Source organism: Ammodytes marinus, assembly GCF_949987685.1.
Source record: "Ammodytes marinus genome assembly, chromosome: 14".
NCBI classification, from domain to species: Eukaryota; Metazoa; Chordata; class Actinopteri; order Uranoscopiformes; family Ammodytidae; genus Ammodytes; species Ammodytes marinus.
In genome coordinates this window covers 29,648,417-29,675,528 of record NC_137218.1, presented here as the reverse complement: position 1 = coordinate 29,675,528, position 27,112 = coordinate 29,648,417, and the positions used below count along the sequence as shown (strand labels likewise).

The following is a 27,112-nucleotide window of genomic DNA, read 5'->3' as shown; positions in this document are numbered from 1 at the left end:
TCAGTCAACAGGAGACGAAAGAGTTTCAGCACCATGGACAGCTTCTCACTGGCCCGCCGCTTTCTCAGCCGTTACATTTACAGTGTTCTTTAATGATGTTCCGTGTCAGTAAACAAATCAATAATGCCGCGCGCCCTCACGCCTCTGTGCACGTTCCTCTTCCGGCTCTGCTGTGATTGGTCCGCGAAAGAGCAAAGAAGGAGAAGCATAGGAAATGTTCTGTATCTTTATCTTCTTCCTACTTGCTGTAGTTTGGTCTGGCTTTGCGAGACTATCTTCTTCCTAATGAGGCTGTGAAGCTGTTCCCCCACTCTCACTACGATATATTAACGTTTCGCTCTCACATTTGGCCGTTTAACCAATGAACTGCTTTATTATTCCACTATAAACCCAACTGCTTATAACTACATCTGATGAAAACTGACTGACGGCTCGCTGAGTCCTTCATGAGGAATGCTTGAACCCATCACTGTTTTTGATGGGGAAACAAATATTGACCTATGCTTACAACCCACATACAACATTTAAATACAGCAGCGAAAAGGGTGTCTTTCTTGTTGATGTATTGTGTCCTCTCCTCTCTACCGCTCCTGGACAAATACTAAATACTTTTAAGTCTACAAAATATATAGGCATACCCCATGGTCCCCTAATCATCTAATCTCTAGAGAATGGGATTATTTCACTGCAAAATGAGTTGGAAGGTCGCTCAATAATATACATGTATGGAAATCACTCAATGGAGAAATTGGTTTATGTAACTCTGGGTGTGTTAGAGAAGTGAAAATATTCTAAGGTCAAATTCAGAGGTTTACAGCAGCAGGGCTTACATATTGTAGTCTAAATTTTGATCCCAGATGCATCAAAATAATAAAGGTTTGATTTATGATGATAGAATTATTCTAAAACTAAAAATTTCATGTAGAGAAATAAATCTCCCTCCAAAAAACCTGCATAGTGCACCTTTGAGTCTTTCTTGGGTGTTATTCACATATCCACATTGAGATAGTTTCTGATTGTTGTAATTGTTCTTCATGTTGGCCATGAAGAGATCCCTTCCTCCAAATGTCCAAAATGCATTGTCAGGTTTAACTGAAGCTTATATGAGGATTCAGCAGTATGAGTCAGACAAATACATCTCCCAGTTACAAACATTATTCTAAAGGATGTGTGTAAGTCAGGCTGCGGAAGCCTCTTATCAATGGAGTAGCATGACAAAAGGATCTGTTCATGGCCAGTATGGACAATGAACAACTACAGCAACGTTAGACTGTTCACATGTTGATATGAGTATTGACATAAAGACTTGACTAATAGTGCAGCCATGTTTGAGCCCTAGGTGTGACATAAGCATACATCATCCTTTGAACTTTTAGGTTACTGCATCTTTAGTGCAACTTCATTTCAGGGCTTATTTTTCTAAATACAGACACACAATAATGAAGCAAAGTATTTTTCATATTTATTAGATATCATTAACCCTTCAGGTAAAATGAACATTTCCAGTAAGACATCGATATGCCAACATGGCACTGAGTGTAGACCATAATCAGAGATAAGAAAGGTAACACCATGTTTTCCAGTGTTGTACCTGGTGTACTACTGTTTATTTGGCAGTGACAAAACACATGAAGCAAAGGTTCATCTTAATCCATCTTCACACACATATCAGACCACAAAAGCTGACACGGCATCAGGAGTCTGTAAGTGTAATTCTCCATCATGTACTAATGTGTAAGTCACAGTTCTAATGAACTGTGTAGAAAAATAACATCTCCAGTAACTACATTCCAGTCAAATGGGGGCCTGTTGCAAGAGGTATAATTGAAATGACCATAGCATGTTACCACATTTGTGCAGATACCTAGACAATTAACAGTCCAGAATACACAGGCCTATCCGTGTACATTCAATAAGTTCAATATAGCTGATCTCCACTGAAGGCAGGGTATGCACTTTATATCAACTCAATGCACCCAAACCCTTCCACATTTCATGACCAAGTTATTTTCATGAAGCCACGTTTCAATAGAAGCACTAAAACGTTAGCTTGTTAGCTGTTATGCTCTATTCTATCTCTGTGCTGGTTAATATGAGGACACATAAGTATGTGTGAGAAAACTACCTGTCTGTGAATCTAAAGTGGTTTGATGAGAGCTACATAAATCAGGAGAGATGTCAGAGTTCAGACTGGGCGGCCCATTACAGGATGATACATTAGTCCATCTTCTCTGCCACCCGACCCATCTTGGTGCGCATGTTGCGTACGAGGAAGAAGGCAACAGTGGCAGCGGCCATACACACCTCGGCTACCCAGAAGGCCATGTCCCAGCTGTGTTGTTTGGCAATAGTGCTGAAGGGAAGGCCTGCCATAAAAGCCCCCACTGCAACAAAACAAAAGTCGGTTTAATCACAGGAACGTGTCAATACTGCAATACTACACAAAGTGACACAAATAGATGATGAAAGAAAAATGAAAAAAAAAATCAAAGATGATTTCACTGCTCATGTGTATTTGCATTAGCATACCATTAGCCATCAGAGCTACAACAGCGTGAGAGGTTCCACAATAGTTTGAAGGAGCACATTCACTGGCTATCACTCCGAACAAGGCAATCGGTCCGTAAGAAGAAAATCCAAAAAAGGCCCCGAGGAAGAGGATCCAGATCTTTGTGAGAATGAGAACATGTGGAACTCAGTGTTCCAAATATTGAGTACAGAACATGTTTATCCTCATGAACATTATACATTCTTGAGCTTACCTCTTTTTCAGAAACACCGATGAGGACAGACAAAGGATGAATGACTTGGACCCAAAGGGGGGCCTCCTGAACAAAGAAAATAAGGTAACGTCAACATACAGCACTTTTACACAATGATAATGACAGACCCTAAGTTCAGGGTTCCTACGCAGTGTGGAAAGGTATGTATATGTATGGAAAAAAAGAAAAGATTATGTAAAAATATTAGTGTTTTCAGACTATTATCTATAATAGTGCTCTTAAATACACATCAAAACAATCTACCTAACGCTATCTGCCAGTCAGATGATATACGAATAAAAAAGCTGGCTAGAGGATCGTCTCTGGTTATCATGGTTACAACTGAAACCTTTGGGCAGAAGCATAAATTGAAAAAGTGCGGAACTCTTTAATTTATTTTGAACGACACTTCTCAAAAGTGTCAAGTGACTTAGGGTGTATTCACACATGCCGTGTTTAGTTCATCTGAAACAAACTCAGGTTCACTTCCACCTTCGGTGCGCATCTTTCAGGCAGGTGTGAATACAGCAATCGCACTCGGGGGCGGACCAAACAAGCGCTCTGAGACCCAGCTGAAGAGGTGGTCTCGGTGCGCTTCCAAACACACTCTGCTGCAGTTCGTTTGTGGTGTGAATTTGTCCGGGCTCGATCCGACCCAAATGCAGGAAGCACTGTGCCTTTTCTTTCTTTCCCTTTTTAATAAATTACAGTCAGCTTCACATAATGGGAAAGTGTTGTTGTCGCCATTGTTAGGACGATAAGTTGTGGTTTGACCGGGAGCCCAGAACAATATATGACATTTGATCGAGAGGACGCGTAAAAATGCTGAATGTGTTCAGCGATCAGATGAAGGAGAGGGGAGCGTCTCCCGCACAGTGCCAACAGGTTCACGCTGCGCAAGAAGTGTGTGTTTTTATTTTGCTTCCCATGTACGGGACACCCAGCTGATACACAGCTTAAGTCCAGCAGCAAAATTACAGTACAAATGATGTTTCAAATCGTAGGCTACAAGCCACATAACGTGGCATTGTCATAGGGCTTCATATTATAAACATATGAAACAACAATGATTTGATTTTTTTCTTCTTTATTTATAGGCTAGATGTAGGCTAGGCCTTTTTATTATTTTTAATCCCATATTATATCAATGATATAGTTCGCAGTTTTTACTTCGTGCTTCCTGCTTCTCTCCACCCCAGAATGTCTGTCCAATGAATGAATGACGTCAGATCACGTGTGGTTTTGCTTCGTAATGCTGTTTCACTTGCAAAAGGGGCAATATGAAAGTGGACCACACCAAACAAAAAAAATCTAAATTTGAAAAATCTAAAATTTGGTCCGGACCAAAGCAAGTGAACTAGCGGACTTTCCCAGTGTGAATACACCCTTACTGTGAACCTTTCGTTTTTACTTGGTCTTGAGTTTGGGCAAAGATATTCCCATGGGACGATGCAAGTTCTCCGAGGGTTGGCTTCAGAACCATTTGTTTATTTAATAAGCATTTAACTATTTGTATTCAGATGCCAAATGTGGACTGAAAAATCTACAGGGAATCCTGGAAGTCTGGAATTATTAAATGAAAAATGTGTAGTTACCCTGTGCGTTGCTATTTACCTCTGGGATTACAGGTGTGATGGTGACTCTGAAGAGGTACATGGACACATACATCCCAGCCATCATGACAATGAGCAGGCCGTGTCGAGGGTTGCCGTGTGTGCTCAAGCCTTGCTGGAGGAAGTCAAAGAGTGGACCTTTTTAACACTGACCTCCCCAATAGAAACACTTGATATTTCCCAATTTATGACTGTATGTCACTCACCCGAGCTACAGCCCTGTCAGTGAGTAAGCCTGCAGCAAGGCTGCCCACAAAACCTCCCATCTCCAAGGCACTCATGTAAGTACTTCCTGTGGGCAACACAGCTGAGGTCAGCATCCACGACCGGGTAGATCCAGTGAAAATCAGTGAAAATGGAAATACATACCCATGAGAGCAGTCTGGCCCTTCTCCTGCATGAGGAACAGCTGTCCCCAGTCAGTGGCAGCCGTCTTCACCCCAAACACCACCAGGTATCCCAGAGACAGCACCCACAGGAAGGGGGAAAGGAGGAACTCACTCAGGGTGCTCTCACTGCTGCCTGCTGAGTACAAGGACAGACAGGGAAATATGTCACGCTCCCATTTACAACACATCAGCAATGTACGGTACAGGACAGAATTCAATAAGTGCCCTAGCAGGAATTGGTTATTTAATTGTGTGTGTCTGTGTGTGTGTGTGTGTGTGGGCCCTATATGACATTTAAAATGTTTTAACGTGAACAACACAACATGGACAAAATGAAGTTTAAGAAAATAAATATTTTGATTTACCGTACTTTTCGGCCTACAAGCCGCAACTTTTTCCCCGTTTTTCGACCCTGTTATTACACAGCACAGTATATATTCTGTAGCTACTGGGGATGGGCGTTTGTAATCGAGTACTCCTCGTTTCAAATGATCTCGATTGGTGGATGAGGAAAATAGTTTTTTGTTTTTTTTAGTGTTTGTAGCCTTTAGGCCGGCCGGCGGGCCGCCCCTATTTTAAAATGTTATATACGTGTACAAAACGGCACAAAACGGATATAAAGTTTAACAAAATTAAATATTTTGATCCAAGTTAAATAAACTAAGCGTTGTGTCAAACAGAAACCGCAAATAACTGCCACCTCCGTGCAGCGCAGCCAGTGTGTGGTCTCCACAGCACCGCGGAGCTGAATGCGGTGCTGGAAAACTTGGAAAATCACGTAAAGAAGCCAGGCTGACTTCGGGCACATTCGAGCAAACGACATTTAAGAAGCCTTTATTATGGAATATAGGATTGAGATTCAAAAGCCGACGGTGTAACGTTCCGTTAACGAGGAATTAGTCGCGGTAATTAGTCACGGACAGGAGTGATCAGCGGTTGGATATACTAGCCTATTACTTCTACTGCTTTGGTGAGTTATTTAGCCTATCTATGTGTTTAAATTGTAGGACAATAATTTTATTGTATTTGCTGCCCTTCTTATTTTAAATGTCTATTTTGAATGTTAGCCAACTAGCCTACAGCCCATGCTTTTTTTCTCTCTCTTTTTTCTCTCTCCACCGCAGACCTACTCGATCGGTTTAAATTGTGGCCCGCTTATTTAATTACTTTCAGTTAGGAAAATGTGTTTTAAACTTGTGGAAAATAAATCCTTAATATCATATGGCAACTGTGACTGTTTGACATAAGCATTGAGCGCTTTATTGCGGTCAACCGTTGTTCTGTAGACAGATGCGTTGCGTCCTAAAAATAGAAAAAAGTTTAACGAGGAATCATTGATCCTCGAGGAATGCAAGCGATCACACGAGTAGCGAAAACACTCGTGCCCATCCCTAATAGCTACTATTGCACAAAATGGTAACACTTACGTACGTTATGCAAATATGCAACTTGTTTGTTGAAATGTGGGAGCTTCCTCAAGCAGCCATCTCTTTCCCGACAATCCCCTCTGTGCACAACTCTTACATATGGTAATTAAACATTATAACACCTGCGGCTTATTGTCCAGTGCGGCATATAGTACGGAAAGTACGGTAGGTGCATGAAAGAGCAGCTGCTGAGAGCTGCCACCTCCGTGTTCTCCAGCTGATAAGATTTACTTTATACGCAGCTTTTTTTGAGATGGTGATTTGTGAAAATGAAATCCTATATATTACTACTGTGACTGTTTTGAGCATTTAGCGTTTGGTAGGCTCTGTATTGCTGTGCATCGTTATTCCTGCAGACAGATATTTTGTGTACTAACAATTAGGGCCCGACCGATATATCGGCCGGCCGATTTAATCGGCCGATTATAGCACATCTCCGATTTTTTATATATTTTTTTATATTCCAGCAATCATGTTGAGTGAGATGCATTGCTGCCCCGGAGGTAGCCTTAAAGCATATTAACAGCAGCAGCAGGTGTGTTGTAATACATTGGATTAATTCACACTTGACAGTTCCCCCTGACACCAATAACAGAGTCACTCTTGTTATAGTAGTTGATATTACTATAGTTATTATATAGAATTTATATAGTGCTTTATTGGAGATCATTCACACTTTACATCAAACATATAGAAAATCATACTTATAGAAAAAGAAAACAAAATACAGACAAATTAAAAATAAGGTTTGGAGTGGAGTCCGGTGTAATTATGCTTTCTGAAAGAGGTGAGTTTTGAGTTGACTTTTGAATGAGTTTATTTAGTCTGAGATGCTGATGTTTGGAGGGAGGGAGTTCCAGAGGGTTGGGTGCAGTTACATAAAATGCTTAATGTCTGAGTTTAAAAATGCATCATGTCACTTTAGACATATTTGCAACACTTTTTTAAATTTTTTTTAGGTAATGCATATTTCAATAAATAAAAAGTTCCTGTTAACCAGGGGGCAAAGTGATTTTATGGACATGGAGCGTTGTAAAAGGTTGTTCACCAAAAATGACATCTAGGACCTTCCACGATCACAACCTGGGTGGACAACCTTGTCAACAAGCTGCTGGAAAGCTACAGCGGGCCGACATAGCAAATCAGAACCACTGTAAACTTTAAGTGAATGGGGATGGGCTAATGGGGAATTTTTTGAACTTATAGATATCATTATGAAACTTTGCCAGTTGATTACTGACATTAAAACAAAAACCTTTTGTATTACAGTATTTTCGAAAATGTTTAAATAAATATGAAAAATCATCAATATCTTACTAATGATGCGTAAATTTGCATATCTGCAAAGCCCCAAAATCTAGATGTTGGAAGAAAACAAAGTCAATTTGTTTTAAAATTTTGAAAACAAAACAAGTGTCCAACTGCCTGAAGCCTTTCCTAATCACAGTTCAAATTTGATCAATAACCCATAGAAAATAAATTTTTTACACAGTTACATTTCATGTGCTATGGACCAAAAGTGTCCTTTTGGAGTCTCCAGCTGGTATTTTAGGAAACGGCTAGACATTCCCTTGGAAAAAACTGTGTAAAAAATTCATTTTCTATGGGTTATTGATCAAATTTGAACTGTGATTAGGAAAGGCTTCAGGCAGTTGGACACTTGTTTTGTTTTAAAAATTTAAAAACAAATTGACTTTAAAAAATTCCCTATTAGCCCATCCCCATTCACTTAAACAGTGGTTCTGATTTGCTCTATGACGGCCCCCTGTAGCTTTCCAGCAGCTAGTTGACCAGGTTGTCCACCCAGGTTGGGATCCTGGAAGGTCCTGGTCCTGGATATCATCTCTGGTGAACAACCTTTTACAACGCTCCATGTCTGTTTTTCCAAAAAAAAGGGGTTTTGCCCCTAGGTATGTACACCTATTGACAGTAACAAGTATTTATATATATTTATGGGATTAAAAAATAATAATAATCGGCCGATTTAATCGTTATCGTAATTTTTCTCAGAAAATAATCGGCATCGGCACCCAAAAATCCATATCGGTCGGGCCCTACTAACAATAGATAAACGAGTAATAGAACGATCCTCAAGGAATTTATGAGATCCCTCCATCTTAGAATACACTACTAGTATCCATCCCTAATCAGAGCTCATTTTAGCCATGTGTTTGTTCTTGCCCAAGCCATATGATGTCTTCATCAATCAAGTGTGTCCCAGTGAGCTCTGGTAGAACTGCACACACTGCAGTCTTAATGGGCACTTTGGTACTGTGTGGCATGGCTGTTTCCAGAACTTGATCATACAGGCCGTTTTTCTTTTTTTTTTTGTTGTGATGGTGCAGGTGTTTGTTTGTGTGTGTTGTAATAAAAAAAAATGCAATAAATATATTGTGGAAAAAAAGGGAGCCAACATGGCAGTGTGTGACTGACCCTACCAACAGTAAACCTTCTCTTTGCTTACCTCCCTTAGTCCCCTTCTTGGCTGCGACCTCGATGCTGGGCAGGCCCACATCCTTAGGCTCGTTCTTTACAAACAGCAGACAGACCAAAGAGAAGGAGGCACACAAGACTCCCGACATGGTGAGGATAGTCCTCCAGTCGTAGTACTGCAGCAGCACAGTGACCAGCAGAGGACCCAGACTCCCAGCCAGGTTCATACTGCAGGACAGCACAGACCACCAGGTTCCAAACTGGGACGGCTCAAACCACTGAGGGACAAGACACAGCAAACTTACTTTACCTTCATATGTGTGTTTACAACTTTTAACATGAATGTACACATTGTTTTGATTAGCTTGAAGGCAATGACAGCAAAGCAGAAACATAAACATAGTTTGACCTTATCCTCAACATATGTGTGTGTATCACTTTCTTTTCCTACTCATACTTCAAACCCTCTTGTTATGTCACAACGCTTGACGACGGCCAGAGGCATTCAACACACAGCATACCAAACAGAAAAAACAGTACTGGACTGACTCATCTTTTGCACACTAAGAAACAGCAAAGGATGTACTTTCTAAAGAAAATGCTTGTTTTTAATGTCAATAACAAAATGCTCCAAATGTTTTATACTGCATTCATTGAAAGTGTTTTAACCTTCTGTATTGTCTGCTGGTTTGGAAATGCCATCGAGTCACAGAAAAAGACAATCAGAAAAACAGTTACAACTGCCAGCAAGTTACTTGGGATCACACTACCGAGCATTGAACACATTTACAAAGACAGACTGGTGAAAAAGGCCAATAACAGTGTATGTGACTGAACACACCCCCTGGCATCCCATTTTAAACTACTGCTATCTGGTCGTCGTTTCTGCCGACACCTTATGACCAAGAACAGATCCAAATTCTCTTTTGTACCACAAGCCATAAAACTCTTAAATCAGTCAAAATAAGCAAGATGTCCAGCTGGCCTGGTCATGTCCAAAGGTGTATAGTGTATTGTAGTGTGTGAAGCATGTTCTTGTTATGTCTGTCAGTGTCTGATGCAGGGTTCAACATAACTTTTTTTTCCTACTGGCCCGCCGGGCCAGTGGATCCGAGTTTTACTGGCCCCTTGTATATTTTCACTGGCCCTGCACACACTTTTTTTTCTTCATAATTCAGTGTCAATAATTTTAATACCTGTATTAGAAAAATAACCATATCTAAAGGGAATATCTATACTGTAACAGTATAGATATTCCCTTTAGATTTGGTTATTTTACTTTTAGTTAATTATATGAAATGTTGATATTGCTCATACACATAATATAAAACCAGGCAAACATATTGAATTTGAAGCCTACAACTGAAAGTATGTTGAAAGAGTGGGCCAGTATTTTAAAGTCCAGTAGTTTGATGATTGTTTTTATTCTTGAATTTGGGCAGTTTAATGAATAGTTCACCTGCAGAAGTCATGTTCAAACATAAAAAAAAATAAGAGATGAAGGTCTGATCATTCTTTGTGGTGTGGTAGGCTGTTTTTATTACTTTCTATATATGCATTAGGGATGTGAATGTGTCGACCGAATGACCGGTTTTCCATTTGCGCTCAAGTTGACTTTAAAAATAGAATAGAAATCCGAAAATCAGTGGGTTATGCCGTTTTTTTTAAATGGGAGATTTCACCGTGTACGAGTTCACGTCTGGTCGTGAGCGCGCTGCAGGAGTGTCACTTCTCCATGAAGTGTCAGCTTCACATAAGAGTCCGGTGTGGGACCATTTTTTCAAACTATTGATAAAAAACAATGCAGTGCAAAATATGCAGCATAAGTTAAACGCTGTATGACGTTAAATCACCTTAGAAACACACAATGCCTTCGTCCGATCACAGCAGCGTTTCACCGTGTGATCTCGCCAGCGAGTGAGCCGCCGCGCAGATGAACTGTGGTTTGTGGCTAAAATAATAACCGGGGATATTCCCCCCGTTAGCGATTTCAATGGGAAAGACTTCCGCGATCTGATTGAATGTCTCGAGCCTGAAAACACAGTGCCAAACTGCGCGACTATAGGAACTGTACAGTGAGCGGAGTCCCTCCGTTCGTTTCTGTCTACAACCGACACAATCACCGGAGACGCATTCACAGCGTTTAAATAAAGCCTCTCATTTGTATTACCATTGGGGCTTTGATGCAAATACTGCAACATTACGGCGGCAGATGAAGGAAAAGCGCAGTTATCATTTTCTGCACCTCAACCTCTGCTGTGGGAAGAAAGAAAGGGGGCAAAGCAAGTCGATTGATTTGTCGACTCGAAGGCGGACGGTAGGCAGCTCTGCCAACGGAGCGAGAGTGCACCCGCTTGTTGCTCCGCCTGTCAAAACGCCCACGCATCGGTTGTCCACTGGCCTTTCATTAAAAAAATATATTTTATATTAGGTTTATTATATTGAGTCTTAAATAAACACTGCTTTCATTCCGACTCTCAACGCGCATTTCAATGAACCATGATGTAGTCTACAAAAAGATACTGAACTGTGATTGGCCAATCAACTTGCCCTGCATATGATTTTACTGGCCCCGGGCCATCGGGCTATACGTTATGTCGAACCCTGTGATGTATGGACTATCCGTTTGTGTCATTTGTCTGATGTCATGTCATGAAGTGCCGCAAACCCAACTGCCCCACGGGGACAATAAAGTTTTCTACTACTACTACTACTACTAGTATCTAGAGAAGCCAATGGACAAAGCATTACTAGGGTTGCACCAATTGCAATGTTCTTTGCTGATCCTGATTGCTGATTTTTTAAAGAGTCTAACCTAATAATAAATTATAAAACATAATCTACTGGGAAAACATGATTAAGCACAAAAATGCATGTCTCTTTTACAAAATCATACATGGCATGGCCCCTCCCCCACTTAGAGAATATGTAACTATTAGAACAAACCAACATCGGATCACAAGAGGAGTCACGAGAGGGGACTGCATTATTCCATTTAGGAAAAGTGCCTTTAGTCAGTCAGCCTTCTCTGTTGCAGCCTCACGTGAATGGAATAACATCCCAACATGTATCAGAGACCTAAACACATATCGGTCATTTAGTTCTAATCTGAAACAGTGGCTCATTGATAATATGTCCTGCCAGCACTAAACTTGACCCGCCTGCTCATGCCTCATTGTGTCAGCGTGTCTGTCTGTGAATTTGTCCTGCGTCTTGCAACACTTACTTTGCTTGCTTGTTTGTATGCTTTTGTGTAGCTCGTTCTGTCTCTCCTGTGCTGCTTCATGTACTATTGTCATGTCGACTTTTTGTTTGTTTGTTGTGCATGTACTGTTTGCTTTGGTGGGCTACTGCCTCCATGTCTAACACATCTGATGTTGCTATAAGTCCTAGTCTACCTTTTTAATTTGTGTTTGTCTGATGCTGACTCTTGTTTGTCCTGCATGCTTTATGTATTTTAATGCTTGAACTACTGAATACTTGTATGTGGTTATAATTAATGTTTTATCTGTTGCTTTTATATGTTATTTTAATTTTTTTTAACTCTTTCTGTTATTTGCTTATTTGCTTTTTAGGGAGCCTATTGTTACATCTGGCCAAGGACTGCAGATGGAAACTAGCCTTCTGGCTAAATCTGGCATATTTACAGAAATGTTTATTAATATGCACTGTCCCTGACAATAAACAAACAAACAAATAAAAAATAAACCTGCTGATTTTACCCCGAGAACTATAATTCAGAGCATACAAACTTTGTATGAACTTTCCTAGTAGGAGTTCAAAAAAAATACGACTTCCCAGCAGGGCTGTGCGATATGGCCTAAGAATGATATACAATTTTTTTTAATACCACACCCGATTTCCAATTTAAAATCGATTGGTTTTTAAAACTACAAAAGACTATTAAAAACATGAATTTCCCTATAATAAAATATAATATAAATACATTATACTAATTATATAATATTATATATCTTCTTCAAGAAAGATAAATCAATTGAGTGCTAAACTTGCTGTCACTTTTTGTAAAATACACAAGTTGCCTGGAACACTTTGTGGTAGGAAATCTGAAATAGCAGCTGGGAAATCCTCCACTGCAGAGTTGTCAGGAACGCAGCATAAAAGCTTACTGTCCAATGCAGTGAGAAAAACGGGTAGAACTTCACACTGAAGACATGCTGTATATTAAAGAGGCTGATAACTCACACACTACAGTCCTGTTCCTGTCTGCTTAAAAAAATAAAAGCCTGCTGTTTTGCAGTTTAATGCTGTTAATGTGAAGCTGCAGCTTTAAGAAATTTTAAGTTTGCATTAGCAGTAACTTAACTGCGTGATACAGACTGTTTTATTCTATTTTTTCATGTAAAATTTGTGTCCTGTGGACTACCGGATGGCAGAGGAGATCACGGCAGAACAGGCTGATCGGCGCCAATGGATCGGCTGGCCAGTGGATTGGTGCACCTCTAACCATTACTGCAGAACACACTGTGCTGATCCACAGTGTGTGGATGTTGACTCAGCAGTGAAACAGGAACTGCACAGCTGTAGAAAACTGGTTCAGACTTTGCACTACTGGTGATGTTTTTTCACTTTGCCTGGAAATCCAGACCCATATCTAGTAGATAGAGGGTCTTGCCACGATCAATAGTAATTCCAAACTCAAGGGGCGGCTCATACTTGTGCATTTCAAATGCCAGTGCATGCAATTGGACAGCACTACAACCAATCAGAGCAATGAACAATGTGGAGTATTAAGCCCCGTTCGTTTAGCGGGATTAACTGTTGAATTAAACTTTTGCTGTGGTCGGTCGGCAAAACAGAACATTCCTCTTACTTGCAAATAAAGGATTTAAGTGCCGTCTTCCAAATCGTAAAGGGTTGAGGCCAAAGCCATCTCAAACTCAAGCAACATAGTCTTCATGTCCGCCCCAGAGCACCATACATAGGGCTCTGGCCCGCCCCTATTATCAGATAGAACCAATTGAAACGTAGCTCAGGATTTCTTGACATATTTAATGAGCTTCAATGGAGAGTGACCAGACCAACAGGCACAGCAAATTTAATTTGCCAACGCCTAGTGGCAGGTCTGGATTTCCAGGCTAGTTTTCACTCACAATAAGAAGGAAAATACATTTGGCCAAAGTTGTTTTCCTTTGGAAAGATCTACTGGGGATCTTCTATAAATACATCCTCCTGTAATCTGATCCCATTCAGCATGCTGAGCACATGCCAAAGCCTATTTATTCCCCACACTGCTTCTTTTAGGGCATCTTCTTACACGCCACCAGTAGTGTCTGAGCATAGAATGGCAGAATCTGCTGGCTTTGTATCGCTTCCAATGTCCTGCCGATAATACACAACATACTCCTGACCTTAATAATCCAAAAGCTATTTGAGAATGAGGCCGCAGCCATTATTAGCGAATCCAGTCATTTCTCTAACTAGCAGCACCAGTAAAGTGCACAATATCAGCACGTTGGACAATCAGTGTTCAGGCACAGGCTGAGCAGACGCTGCTGCCACTAACCCAAAGGTCAGCACCGTGACAGCAGGGAACAGGTTCTCTCTCCCAGCACACAAACCATGCATGGCAGCAGGAGCTGCCTAGGATCATGGCAGGCATCAGGAGAGAGTGAGACTTCCCTTTGCTCTGAACATTACAATCACACTGAATAAAGGGCTTGGAGGTGGCAGACGGGATGGCATTACCTTGCGCAACACCTTTCCACAGGGGGGCCAGCCACAGCCCTGGCCCAGGCCGTTGATGAACCAGAGCAGAGCGAACATGGGGACAGTGGAGGACCAGGAGAAGACTACGTTGATGGATCCCACCAAGAAGAGGCCGATGGCAAAGAGCCAGCGGGCGCTGATCTGGTCCGACAGCACACCACTGATGAATTTACTGATGGCATATGCCATAGTCTGGCTGCTGGTGATCAAACCTGTTAGGGTTAGGGGAGGGAGCATTAAAGCCAGGTATACAGGTTAGGGTTACTAGAGCTGTCCTGAAAACCATTTTACAGGCTTCGAATACTCGTTTTTTCCGAGCGAGTATTCGGATACTCGTTCTAAAAAAACACACAATCAAAAACAACATTAATTAAAACTGCGAGCAGTGATGACCGGGCCCTCGCACTCTCGTGCTGGACGGTGTACCGGCCGGCCGGCCTCGGCGCTCCGGGCGACCCCGCGAGAGGACGCGCCGCGCGCACCGCAGCGACGCCTGTCGCCGAAAGCACGGAAGTGGCCGCGGCGCGCTCGATACGGACGCGAGGACATCCTCGGGCCTGGGCTCTCACCGGGCGGGTGAAGTTTGGAGCGCGTGGGACGGCGCGGAGCGAAATCACAGCGACTTCCTGTTTCGTGGCGACGACGCCGAGAAACTACGAAGGCCACGGAGCCGACGGAACCGGCTTCCCGTGTTAGCATTGTCTCTGGACCTCCCTGAGCTGCTTTGAGGTTGATTTGATCAAGTGTGTAGGACGTGGAGGTGAATAACCAACATGCGATATTTGCTTTGCCCAGCAGGTGGCGCTCTCACTTTATATGAATATTAGCGTGCGGGCTTCCTCAGGCCTTGGTTCTCATTAACCGTAAAAAAAATGGAGAAGATGATAGAGAGTATGGTGGAGTTAGGCCAACTTCCTGTTTTTTTGGCGAATACTTTTGGGGCGGGGCGTCAAGAGGCTTTTTTGTTTGTACTGGGATTGTACATTGCTGTATGAAATTGTGTGGTTCTAAGTATAACACAGCCTGAGTTATGATCAATCAAAGGGTTCATGACGTCCGTTTTTTATGTTTTTTGGCGAATGAGGCGCCGGTGCTGCAAGACGGTAGTTCCGGATAAAACAAGCTTTCGGGTACATCATCTTCCATGTCGGAGGACATACCCTATCATATATTTTTTGGCGCAAAAAGTTGTTATGTGTGCACTTTCAGGGTTTTTCCTGGCTCAGAATGGGCCTTTGGGGGGTCAGTACGCGACTGACTTTTTTTGGAGTCGCGACTATGTGCAACAGTAAAGGCAAACGGTTCGTGTATTTTAAGAAGGTGTGGTGTTGGGAGAGGGCAGTTTCTGTCCAGATAAAGAGCATTTCAGTCAGCCTGTCAATCACTGCGTAACCATGGAGTTCACTGACGCTTATGAAATCACAATAAACAACCTGTAGATATGAAGTCAAAATACTAATAATGACTAGGCCTACCTATTTATTACTTTAATTGTTTCTAATCGATCTAAACCATTGAAATTGCAAGAAGGTAGGGCTGCTCGATTATGAAAAAATCATAATCATGATTATTTTGAGTAATCACATTGTGTTATCACGATTATTAAAAGACAGTTAATCATTGAATTAAGAACATTATGCATTTCTTTTACTTTTAACCAGTGTTGGGAACGTTACTTTAAAAAAGTAATTAGTTATAGTTACTCACTACTTGTTCCAAAATGTAACTGAGTTAGTAACTGAATTACTTTATAATAGAAGTAACTAGTTACCGGGGAAAGTAACTATTTGCGTTAGCCTACTGTAAAAAAAAAAGTTGCTCGGCTATGTCAACAATTTTGGATTTTTCTGAGCAGTTTTCACAAGTCAGTTGAAATGAGTAGAACAGACAGGTAGGCCTACTTGTAGGCTACATAACCTTCAATATGTAGGCTATTGCACATCAACAGACAGCAAGAGGTTTATCCTGCACCTCAAGTATGTTGTTCTCAACAAAAGTAGAAGAGGAAACTGCTGAATGTACCGTGCTGATCTGCTATATCACTGGATTCACTTCAGGGGTGTCGGCTAAAACACCACTTAAGGCCAAAAACGTCAGACTATGAAGCATGAAACGATGAGGGGAGGACTAAGGATTTATCCTATGTTTATTTTCTTCTTTAACATGCACAGCAGCATACAGATCCCAGGAAAATAACAGTAGCAATATTCGGCTCGTGATGACACGCTAAACAGCTGTTGCAACCGGCGAATCGCGGCCGTTTAAATGATAATTTATAGAGATCGGGAAACTCCATGCACTTACTCACAAGGGCGATGCAAGCAAACTCAGGGAGAGCACGTTTCAACCATGGATTGATAGGTGGTTACTGCGGCAACGTGCACGCTCACACAACAGAGAGAGAAAGAAAAGGAAACTTCATTAAACAGGCGCTCCGGCTGACTGACGTGACGGCGCTAACTGACTGTTATAATGTCATCCACACTGAATAAAACACATCTTAAAACACACCGGTCTCCTCACTAGCAGTTTGTGTAGTAGGCTATGGAGCCAGGGGTGCGTTCAGATTACACAGTTTGTTCAATCAATTCAGTAACGCACCGCATTTAACGTTCAGTAACGATAACAGCGTTGTAACGACGGAAAAAGTAATTAGTTAGATTACCCCGTTACTGAAAAAAGAACAGCGTTACCTAATGCCGTTATTTTAAACGGCGTTATTCCCAACACTGCTTTTAACAAGGTTTTTTTCTAATAACACCATGACTTTGGACTTTAAACAAAGGCCTAATTGAACAGAAAACAGGGATAATAGAAATAGGCTAAATAAGTGAATCATATTTTTAATAATTGAATAAAATAAATATGTCAAAATAAAAATAACCAGTTGTAAATGGTGTTGATAGGGCATGTCTTTTGATAGCATTAAATGTAAGGGCATGATTTATTTATGTCAAGGAGCAGGGTGGATAGGCAGTTGCATTGCAGTGTTGACAGTTGTGGTGGCAGGAGTCAAGGAGCTTTAAACCTCCTGTGTTTTTTAGTCATTGATTGCTTGGTCATAGAACACTATGACTCGACTTAAAGTGAATAAACAAATTGGTCGGGATGTTTAGAGGTGCTGATCAGGTCTATGTGTCTTTTTTTTTATCTCTCTGTCTCTCGCGGTCGCGTATGTCACGTGACTCGCGTGACAAATCTTGCACATTATTTTAGTTTGTTGCGAGTCTGAAGTGTTTTCAGACAACACAATTAGTTTTACCTTTATTCTCATCATCTAGAAGTTTTTCAAAACACCCGGCAATGCGCAACATCTTCCTCGTACTCTGGACCAGCCGATAGCTAAACTATCAGGTGAGGGAGGGGCCGAGTGAGCGCACCGCTCGGCTGAAAGGGTTCGCTGCATTTACAAGCCTGCATGCCCCGGCGTGCGGAACAATGATAGTTTAATAACGATTATTTTGTTTTCATGATTGAGCGAAGCCGTAATAGTAATCGAAAATGAAATTCAAGTTATTGGGCTGAATTTGGAGAGGTTTTAAATAGCTATATTTATTCTCAATCTTTATCATTTTAGCGCTCCTGATTTTCCTTTGGCGCTGGATAAATCCGCTTTGGCGCGCGCCAAAACTTTCTCTATGCAGGAAAAACCCTGACTTTACTCTGCAATCCTGCAGAGTGTTGTACTTATACAAGGTTTCACAATGCTTAATGAACTTAGTTATTTTCGGTTCTAAAGCTGTCCGGTCCGATGCCAAACTTCTTCTTAACTTCTTCCTGTTTATGTTTTGAGATCTACGGCAGCTTGCAGGCTGCTGCCCGAGCCTGTTCTGTTGTCTGCTACTACTAGTTAAGTATCTCCCCCTGCTAGTAGGATGTTAAATTGCTGCCCATACAGTAGGGCTGCTCGATTATGGCAAAAATGATAATCACGATTATTTTGATTGATATTGTAATCACGGTTATTAAAGACGATTATTCATTGTAGGGATGCACCAACATGAAAATTCAGCCAATTCTTTCAACATTACATAAACAAAACTCCCAATTGTGCTCCTCAAACATAGCCTACAACTAAAAAGCCACACAAAATAAATAATCAGTAAAACTTTCAAATCTAAGAGTAAAATTAATATTTTACTAGGGATGTGATTGTGAACCATTCATTGATTTGTACTTCGACTTATAAGAGGAGGTAGGCTATAAGTCGATCTACAAAAAGATCGACTTATTGCCTTCTTTTTTTTTGCAGTGCACGTTGAGTTGCTGTAAAAAAACTACACCACAGCTGACACCGTAATGTTCAGACTTCAGAATTTGCATCAGAGCGCTGATCATAAAAATTAGACGCTTTATTTAAACGAAGTCCATGCTTAGGTGCTGGTTGTAACTTTTCGTCTGTAGACTGAAACTAACGGAGGGGGTGCGTCTCACTGTATATTTGCTCTTGTCGCGCAGATAGTTTGCCGACATTGCACAATATATTCAGGCTCGAGAAATGCAATCAGAAAGCGGAAGCCTTTCCCCTCAACAACATTAACGTGCAGGAATCCCCGACTATTTTACCCGTACAGCCACAGAGCTTTTCTGCGCGGCGGCTCACACCGGCAAGTTCTCACAGTGAATGACACCGTTACCCACCGCCATCACAGTGTCTCACTCACACCATGTTTCACCGAGTGAAACGCTGCTTCAATCGCGCAAGGCTTTTGTGTTTCGGTGTAACATCCTGGACGAGCGTTTAAACTTTATGCTGGATAAACAATTGCACTGGAATCGCTGAAAGCGACAGTGTTCGGGCGGGGGGCGGGGCGGAGCGCAGGTGGAGACCGAAGGGTGCGCTGCATTTACTACACATGACCCAGCGTGCCGCACAATAACCGTTTTATTACGATTATCTTGTTTTCATGATCGAGGGAAGCCAAAATTGTAACCGAAATCGAAATTAAATTAAATTAATCGCCCAGCCCTACCATACAGTCTTTGGTGCTGCCACATAGTGAAACTAATTGCTGTGCTGCCGGACTCACACTGCGCAACACAACGGCTATATGGTCACGTGATCGACAATATTCTTAACAAGCAATGATCGATTAATTATGCCCATCCCTAGTCGAAACTAATCATTAATTAAATGTATCATAAAATGACGTGCAGTGCCGTTTACTGCTTTTCCATACGTCTATGGCCTGACATGCAGGGGTGGGAAAAAAAATCGATTCTCCGATGCATCGCGATTCTCTCTCGAATTATTCCGAATCGATTCAGATAAATTAATAATCGGAAATTAATTTTTTATTTTATTTTTTTTTAAATCCGATTTGTGAATACTAGTACTTCCTGCGTCACTGCACATGCACACCACACACTTGCGAGTTTTTAACAAAAGTGGCGACAAAACGGCTGAGGGCAGCAAACCCATACCTGCAATGGCTTTATTTCTGTTTACGTTTTTGTATGAGAGCTGAATTCCAAGCCATACTTTTTGCACAATGTGTTGAAATGACATAGAAAATAATAGAATAGAAATCCTACAGAAACATGATTTACAAGAGTAGTAAGAAAATTAAACTGAATCGGTTTAGTTTTTACACACTTCCATATTGTGTTGAAATGCAAGCTGCATTGATTATTACATTGTTCATAGATGTTCATATTTTTGACAAGAAAAGCTTTTTCTCTAAAACAATATAAGAGAAGGTAATTCATCTGTTGATCACAAAAGTAGGAAATGATTAGCAAACTCTGAGTAGCAACCTCAGATGTGTATATAAATATATTTTTGAAAATCACATATGGGTATGTACGTAAAAATAAATTTGCATCGAGATGCATTGAGAATCGATTTTGAATCGAATCGTTGACCTCTGAATCGGAATCTAATCTAATCGTGAGGTGCCAAGTGATTCCCATCCCTACTGATATGCATAACCTCAGACAACAACGACAACAGGAACCTTTAAGTTCCTTGAACTAGACGTTCCGTGGTCTTTTGGTAGAAACACATCTCTATATTGATTTCCTCATATATTTTGAATTGCTTCAAGGGGGCGCTGCATCTTTCCAGTTATTCCTAAATCCTAAACCTGTCACCATGGTTTAAGGCTCAGCTTGTCCATTGGATCCCACAACAAAAAAAGTGTGAAATTTGTATGATTATTTTCCATTAAAAATAGCGTCTAGTAGGATTGAGAGCCATTTTAAGTGTTTTAAGAATAAGTTGTTCCTTACCAGCATAAAATTGTGAATCCCAAATATTTTGGCCACAATTGTTATTTTGGCCATTCTGTGCCTATTATCAGATATAACCAGTTTGGTATTGATCAAACCCTCGACTGTTCATCTTTTCTGTTGAGCTGTTGGCAAAGTGTTCCAGTTAAGTGAGGCGAAGAGAGAGCTCATAGGCAGACACTTCACATAGCAGAGTGTGGAATTACATATTAACACATTTCACATGTCGTGCTGTCAGAACTATTTGGGAGGCATACGCCTGGACAGACTGAAGCAGTGTCCAGTAGTGAAAAGTTTCCCACAGATCATCTTAATATTTCTGCACTGTGTGTGTTTCAGATAAGATCAAAGGGATACATTTGAGGTATTATTGTACATTACAGACCCAATCATAGCTTAAGGAGATATTGCTTACAATAGAAAAAAAATTAATAAGTCTCTGTTAATGCGACTGTCTCACCCAAGTCATCTTTGTCCAGGTGGATCTCCTCCATCACAGCAGGCATGACGAAGGAGAAGGTCTTCCTGTTAAAGAAGTACAGCGAGTAGCCCACGAACATGCAGCTGAAGATGGCCACACGATAGTAGCCGTAGCCTGTGGCCCCCATGATCGCACTGGACTGGGATGACGAGGAGAGGCCAAAACTGTGTCTTTTTTTCCAAGACTTTTCTTCAGCGGAGTCTTGTGTTTGGCTCCTCTGACATCTAGATTTCAGATGACGGATGTGCTAATATCAGCGGCCGCTTTTGGATTTTTCTTAGTTAAAACTTGACCCCATCAGCGTCTTATTTGCACAGCGACGGCGGGGATAAGACAGTCTGTCTGCATTGGCTGGAGGAGAAGGACTCTTCTATCTGTGAAGCTGATGCTTGTAGAGGAAAAGGGCAGAGGAGGGAACATAACAAATATGAATTTGTTAGGACTGCTCATTCTACTAATAGCAGATATTTAGCACTTCTTGACACTTAGCTTCAATGGGCGGATTAAAGCAAATTTAATGTTATGTTTGGACAAACCCCCCATCAAATCCTTTGCAAATAATCTCTTTTGAAGAGTATTAGGCTCTCTACTGTATGTAACATTCAATGTGGTAGTCTTCATGGTTAAACAGTAGCAACATAGCTCCTGGGTCCAGTTGTTCAAAAAGCTACTTTGACTTCAGAATGATCCTGAATTACAAATCATTTTTTTCTATCCAGGATCAGTTCGGCCATCTTCAATTTTTTCAGCTATTTCAAAGCAACTTTGAATTGGATCAACCTGATACATGGGACTACATTTACAATGTAGGCTATGCAAAGAACAGGGAGAATGTGGTCACTTCAGCAAAGAGACAGAACATGCTCTTGAATGTAATTGTTTGAATAGTCTGACCCCTCAGCTGCCATATACATTTAATAATAATAATATATTTAATGTATATAGCGCTTAGGTAGCCTGATGTCGACAGTCTGAACTTTATCACTGTAACGGTTTAACAAATCAAGTGCAAAATATGAACACATGTAGCATATCGACATCACTCTGAAAATGATTATGCTGTTTTATATTCAAAGGTTTTCCAATTCCACTACAAAGTTGGGAACAACACATATCCCAGGGCTACTGGAAGTTTTATCCAGATCAAGAACAAGATTGGACAACCTGATCTGATGCAATTTCAGAGTCCTGTTTTCCTTGGGAACAATTACGGTGGCCCTGAGAGGTCACAGCACTGCAACGTAAGAAAACACATGCACAAAGATAAAATACAAGCAAATTAAGAAAACATCTTCATCAATTTGACAACACATGCGCAGCATTTAGAAAACGCGCTGCAAAGACCACAACACAACACATTACAAAAACGCGCAGCAAATAGTCCACAACAAAACACAATACAAAAACGCGCAGCAAATAGTCCACAACAAAACAGAAGTGTTTCCAGAGGAAACTTAAAAGTGATGCACACGTTCGGACATGCATGTTGTTGACGCAGATTTTGACCATGATTTTGACTCACAGTGCTATTTAGGTTATTTTTTAATCTACACTAGCCTACGCTGTGTAGCAAAGTGGAGGAGACTGTGTGCAGGAAGAGAGACACCATCTGTCCGAAATGTAAGTAGTCCTATTTTTTTAATAATTCTGGCCCATTGTTAGTTGAATGTCTGTGATGTCCTTTATCGTATCCCTCCTATAATAACCAACACTGACTGAAATGAGAGAATGCCGCTGGGTTTAGTTAGCGTTTGCTAGCTTAACCGTTAGCTTCAGGCTAACCGTTTGAGCTGTGGAGTCTTTGGCAATGACTGTTTGTTGTCGCCTGCGGCTCGTTTTTGTGAACTCACATTAGACCTGCAATGAAGGTCCCTGTGTGAAAAACAAATGGTGAAACTGACTAGTGTGTTGGAAACTGTAAAGAGTATTTTTTTTTAATAGCTTCAGGCTGCTACCTGCTAGCTGTCCAACTGAAAGCAGTGGTGGTACAAGCAGCAGTATGCCTATATATCTCCAGTGTAATGTGTGACAAGAATACTGTAAGTTGCCTCTGCTGGTGTTTGTTTCCTGTCCAAACAGCACAGTATCACTCAGAACTAGTTGCTTATTGAGCCAGGGCTATACTGAATTTATTAGTAGCCTATCTTATTTTATAATGGAAGAAAAAACTACTCTCCTCAGTTTGTAGCTTTGCCATAACTACAGATGTATGATGTATACATGTCAGCAACATGATGTTACATTGGATGTGCCATGTTTTACCGATGTGAGTGACGTTTTCACGGTAAATACAGTTTAAATGTCAGTCAATAACAGAATATGAACTAAGTATTTATGCATAAACTCTCTAAACTGGTAACATACACCCTGTTTTACGTTTGTCTTTACAGGTTCAACGGAGGAATGACCTACAGCCCAGTGGAGTGAAAAAGCTTTGGTTGTGAAGGGCTGCTGATGTTACATGTAAACATGTACATGTAGCATATAGAGGCCAAGCCCAAGCTTTAGGCCCGAGATGCTGTGCCGAATACTTCTTGCCGCACCTTTGTCCGGTATTGATGAATGAAAGTCTGAGTCTTTTTTGCTGTTTAAAACATTTGTTTCGTTCATTTTCACTTTCTTTAGCTACAAACTCTAAACCCAACATACAAACATAGACCCTGACGTAACGTGGGTTGTGTGTGTTCAAAAACTGTTTCAATGTCTGGGTAGCAACTGTGGAACCAGAGATTGGTTCCTACTTTATACAAGCGCGCTAATTGGCTCTTACATAGCATGTTACGTAATGTAATAGTTAACAGTAACCATAATGAGGCTGGAAAAGAATATATCATGAATCATGTCAAGATTCGCTGGAAAGGCATTTACTTTTGTAAAATGTAATAATGCTTTAGAAGGCTTGTCAGAGCTGCAAATTATCTGACACCATTTCAATATCTAGAAGATAATGTATCATTTGTATTGTGATCTCATTCATAATAAAGTTTTACAGTTAAAAAAATCGATTGTGTTGCTTATTGTCACTGTAGTAAAGGATTACTTGAAACTCACATTTTCATAGTCAGGATGTTGGACTAGATTTCTGACCGATCTACATGCATTGAATTATACGTTTTTCATTTCAACCCTTTATTTTTCTGTAGATTTCTCTGATAAGACATAGCCAGTGAAATGGAAATAATAAGTGTACATAATTCAAACAGAAGCAAAGCCATAACTTTTATGTAACTGTCCAGATCATGTAGGTAAAGGACATCTTGTAGGCTATGCTATAGCCAAAGTATAATATAAAGTTGATCCATAAACTGTGATGCTGTATTCAGTCAGCAAACCCTTGAATATCAGGTGTCGCAGTCGCACACAGAGAACTTAAATGACCTGGTAACATGTATTAGCCGCGGACATTTCTAAGGTCTTCGTGTTCAGGTTTACACGCAGACATGTGTAGGCTACAGCACTAAACTGTTAAACATTTTCCACAGTATACTTTGCCACTGACGGAGGCTTGTAACGGGCACTACATCACTCAACGGGACCATTCTTGCTAACGCTAGAGTACTATAAAACACTATGTTTTGTGTCAATCTGATTATTGGGCGGTCCGTGTATGTTTAACATATAGGACACGTCGACACACTACGCCGTCCGACCCCACAACTCTGTGCGTCCGACACATCAATTTACCCCCTCGCAGTTCGGTTGAATGAGGAAATGCATGCCCGTGAAGCCAGTTTACCTTTCATTCGCGTCCCTCTTAGTGAGCCCATTGCAGGAGGTCGACGCGCGTTAACGGAGATGCAGCTCTTCTTGTGCGCGCCGCCGTGACAGGCCAGTGGCACGAGGGAGGGCAGAAACAAGATCCCGCTACAGGAGACTGCTCGTTCGACCCCCGTTTCGGCTCGTCTGGAAAGTAGACGAGAGTAGCCGAGTGCAGTCGGGGGAGTGACGAAAAAGCCTGACTGCAGCCGGACAGCTGCCGGCGTTCACCTAGCGGTGAATAATAACAAGACAGTTTCCACCGGCTATGGTGCTAGTAGTAGACAGTAAAAGACAGTAAAATAAGTCAGTTTGTTAAGGGTCCCAAGTCGCCAGGACGGTGGTAAAAAGTAGATGTTGAGGTAGAAGATGAATGAAGCAACGAAGCTTTGTGTACATCTTCCGAAATCCGTCTCTTTAATTCACAATTATCACAAGTAGCCTAGGTCAATCACATACAAATATAAACTCTTATAAATAAAACACAAAAAGTGCCACCACATTAAAATAAACAGCTCATTTTAAAAGTGGGATGAAAGACAGACACATAAGGTGACAGTTTCCATTCTAGATCCTGATTGATTTACCAGATCCCTTGTCCTCTAGTGATCACAGTTTTAATTATTATCTAATTTCTATATTCATATTAAGCTATTGAACGATCGATACTCGTCTGTGACTTTGTGATCACGCAAATGAACAGTAACGATAGCGTGCAGCCGGAGAATTACATTTCAACCATGCATAGCCTAAATAGCCCATGTTCAGTGGCACAGACGTTAAAAAAACTCCTGTTAATAAATAAATAAATAAATAATGAGATACATACAATACAATAGGTTTATTAATCTGAATGTAGAGCATGTTCACGATGTGTAAGGTGGCCGCATATGAACGGCACGAGGGCTGAGAACTACGCTACTGATCAGATAAATGATCGGTCAAACGTAAAATCATCAGGAAATGATAAAAACATCCCGATGGAGATTTCTATGGAGTGATTTTGCTTTAAACTGTAGCGGGACGCGTTGTGGCAGTGACTCTTTCTTCAGTCGGAGCTGCAGCGTAAAGTGAAAACCATAGGTGAAAACAGACTCAGAGTAGGTTACAATTCTGACCAATGAAATGAGTTTGGGGCGTGGCTTCCGGTGGAGCTCCTTTTCTCCATGGGTCTGCAAATAGGTACTCTTGAGTTTTATTTCAATATTCGCTCGGTATCTCACTATGGGACACGCCCCTCGCGCTGTCCCCCAGAAGCAATTTTACACTACGCCAGTCGTGACTGGCCAATAGACGTGACGTCTGCCTTGCAGAGGAGGGACTTCCTCCTACTACATAAGTCCCGTCGTCACGTCATCTCTTCAGTCTTTTACCTCTTCTCGCTCCTAGAAGCACCTCTTGGAAGGAAGCTGTAGACGGCCTAGCAAACTGTTCATAGAGCGAGCTAACCCCTCGGTCACCGAACGCTAGCCTACATCGCTACAGCAAACCTCTGAGTTGAGAAGCTAAAGCTAGACTGTCACCATACAGTAGCTGCTAGTACACATACTAGCTGCAATCCACTTTATTTAGCTGGCCTGTCACTAAACAGCGGCTGTTAATAAGCGGAGAGCAAACATGCAGTCAGAGCCTGAACTTACCCTAACCGAGGGCTTGGGGAAGCCTCTGACAAAGTCCTGCGTATGCGGGAACAAGATGTCGGGAGCGGATAGCCACTCCGCTTGCATCCACTGCCTCGGGCTGGAACACGCCAAGGCGGCCCTTGCATCCCCGGCTACCTGCGAGCACTGCGCGCGTTTTTCACACAAAACCCGCAAACGCCGACTGAACAAACAAGCGAAACTGTTCGCAGAAGATCCCGTAATGGGGGTAACCGACCCACCACTACTGGAGCTAGCGGAAGGTTCCCGGGGGATCGCCGTCCCACCGGGCACCAGCTGGGGATCGGAGGTGGACCTCACCGAAAGTTCCCAGCCGCTCGAGCTAACCCAACACGACAACGTCGAGGCTAGCCTGCTGGCAGAGCCTGACGAAGCCGAGGGCGGTTACTACGAGTCGGGCGAGGAATCCATTAGCCTCGGCTCTGATGAGGACGAGGAGGATGATTCTTTTTCCCCGCGCACCGCGTCGCCTATGGTGGTAGGCGGCATGTGCACCAGCTCCCCGAACCCGGCCGTCAGCGTGGATCTCCACGAGGCCTGCAAAAGGGCAGCTGCGAAGCTGAATATCGAGTGGCCTGAGCCCCCGGTGGAGACCGCAACTTCCCGCTACGAGGGCAAGCGACTCCCAA

At 41.7% G+C, this 27,112-nt stretch overlaps 1 protein-coding gene across 4 annotated transcripts; it reads right to left on the bottom strand.

Annotated features, from left to right (window-relative positions):
- Nucleotides 1–1,486: 1,486 nt before the first annotated feature.
- On the bottom strand, nucleotides 1,487–24,926 carry slc37a4b (solute carrier family 37 member 4b). Of its 4 annotated transcripts, none has more exons than XM_080041227.1 (11): nucleotides 24,803–24,926; nucleotides 22,231–22,300; nucleotides 21,046–21,454; nucleotides 14,334–14,566; nucleotides 8,656–8,902; nucleotides 4,745–4,900; nucleotides 4,582–4,667; nucleotides 4,377–4,490; nucleotides 2,763–2,828; nucleotides 2,530–2,668; nucleotides 1,487–2,384 (listed from the first exon to the last, which is right to left on the bottom strand). In XM_080041227.1, exons 3-11 carry the CDS (start codon nucleotides 21,191–21,193, stop codon nucleotides 2,218–2,220), a joined length of 1,356 nt encoding a protein of 451 aa, XP_079897353.1. In that variant the 5' UTR covers nucleotides 21,194–21,454; nucleotides 22,231–22,300; nucleotides 24,803–24,926; the 3' UTR covers nucleotides 1,487–2,217. The 4 variants fall into 4 exon arrangements, with proteins under 4 accessions (XP_079897353.1, XP_079897356.1, XP_079897354.1 ...); XM_080041230.1 differs by having other exon boundaries at nucleotides 4,745–4,897; XM_080041228.1 differs by having other exon boundaries at nucleotides 21,046–21,448.
- Nucleotides 24,927–27,112: the final 2,186 nt, after the last annotated feature.

Coding starts and splice junctions, on each gene's coding strand:
- slc37a4b (XM_080041227.1), bottom strand. CDS start 21,193: ATGGGGGCCACAGGCTACGGCTACTATCGTGTGGCCATCTTCAGCTGC. Junction 4,668..4,744: donor GGGCCAGACTGCTCTCATGG/GTATGTATTTCC, acceptor TGTTGCCCACAG/GAAGTACTTACATGAGTGCC. Junction 4,491..4,581: donor CTGACAGGGCTGTAGCTCGG/GTGAGTGACATA, acceptor GACTTCCTCCAG/CAAGGCTTGAGCACACACGG.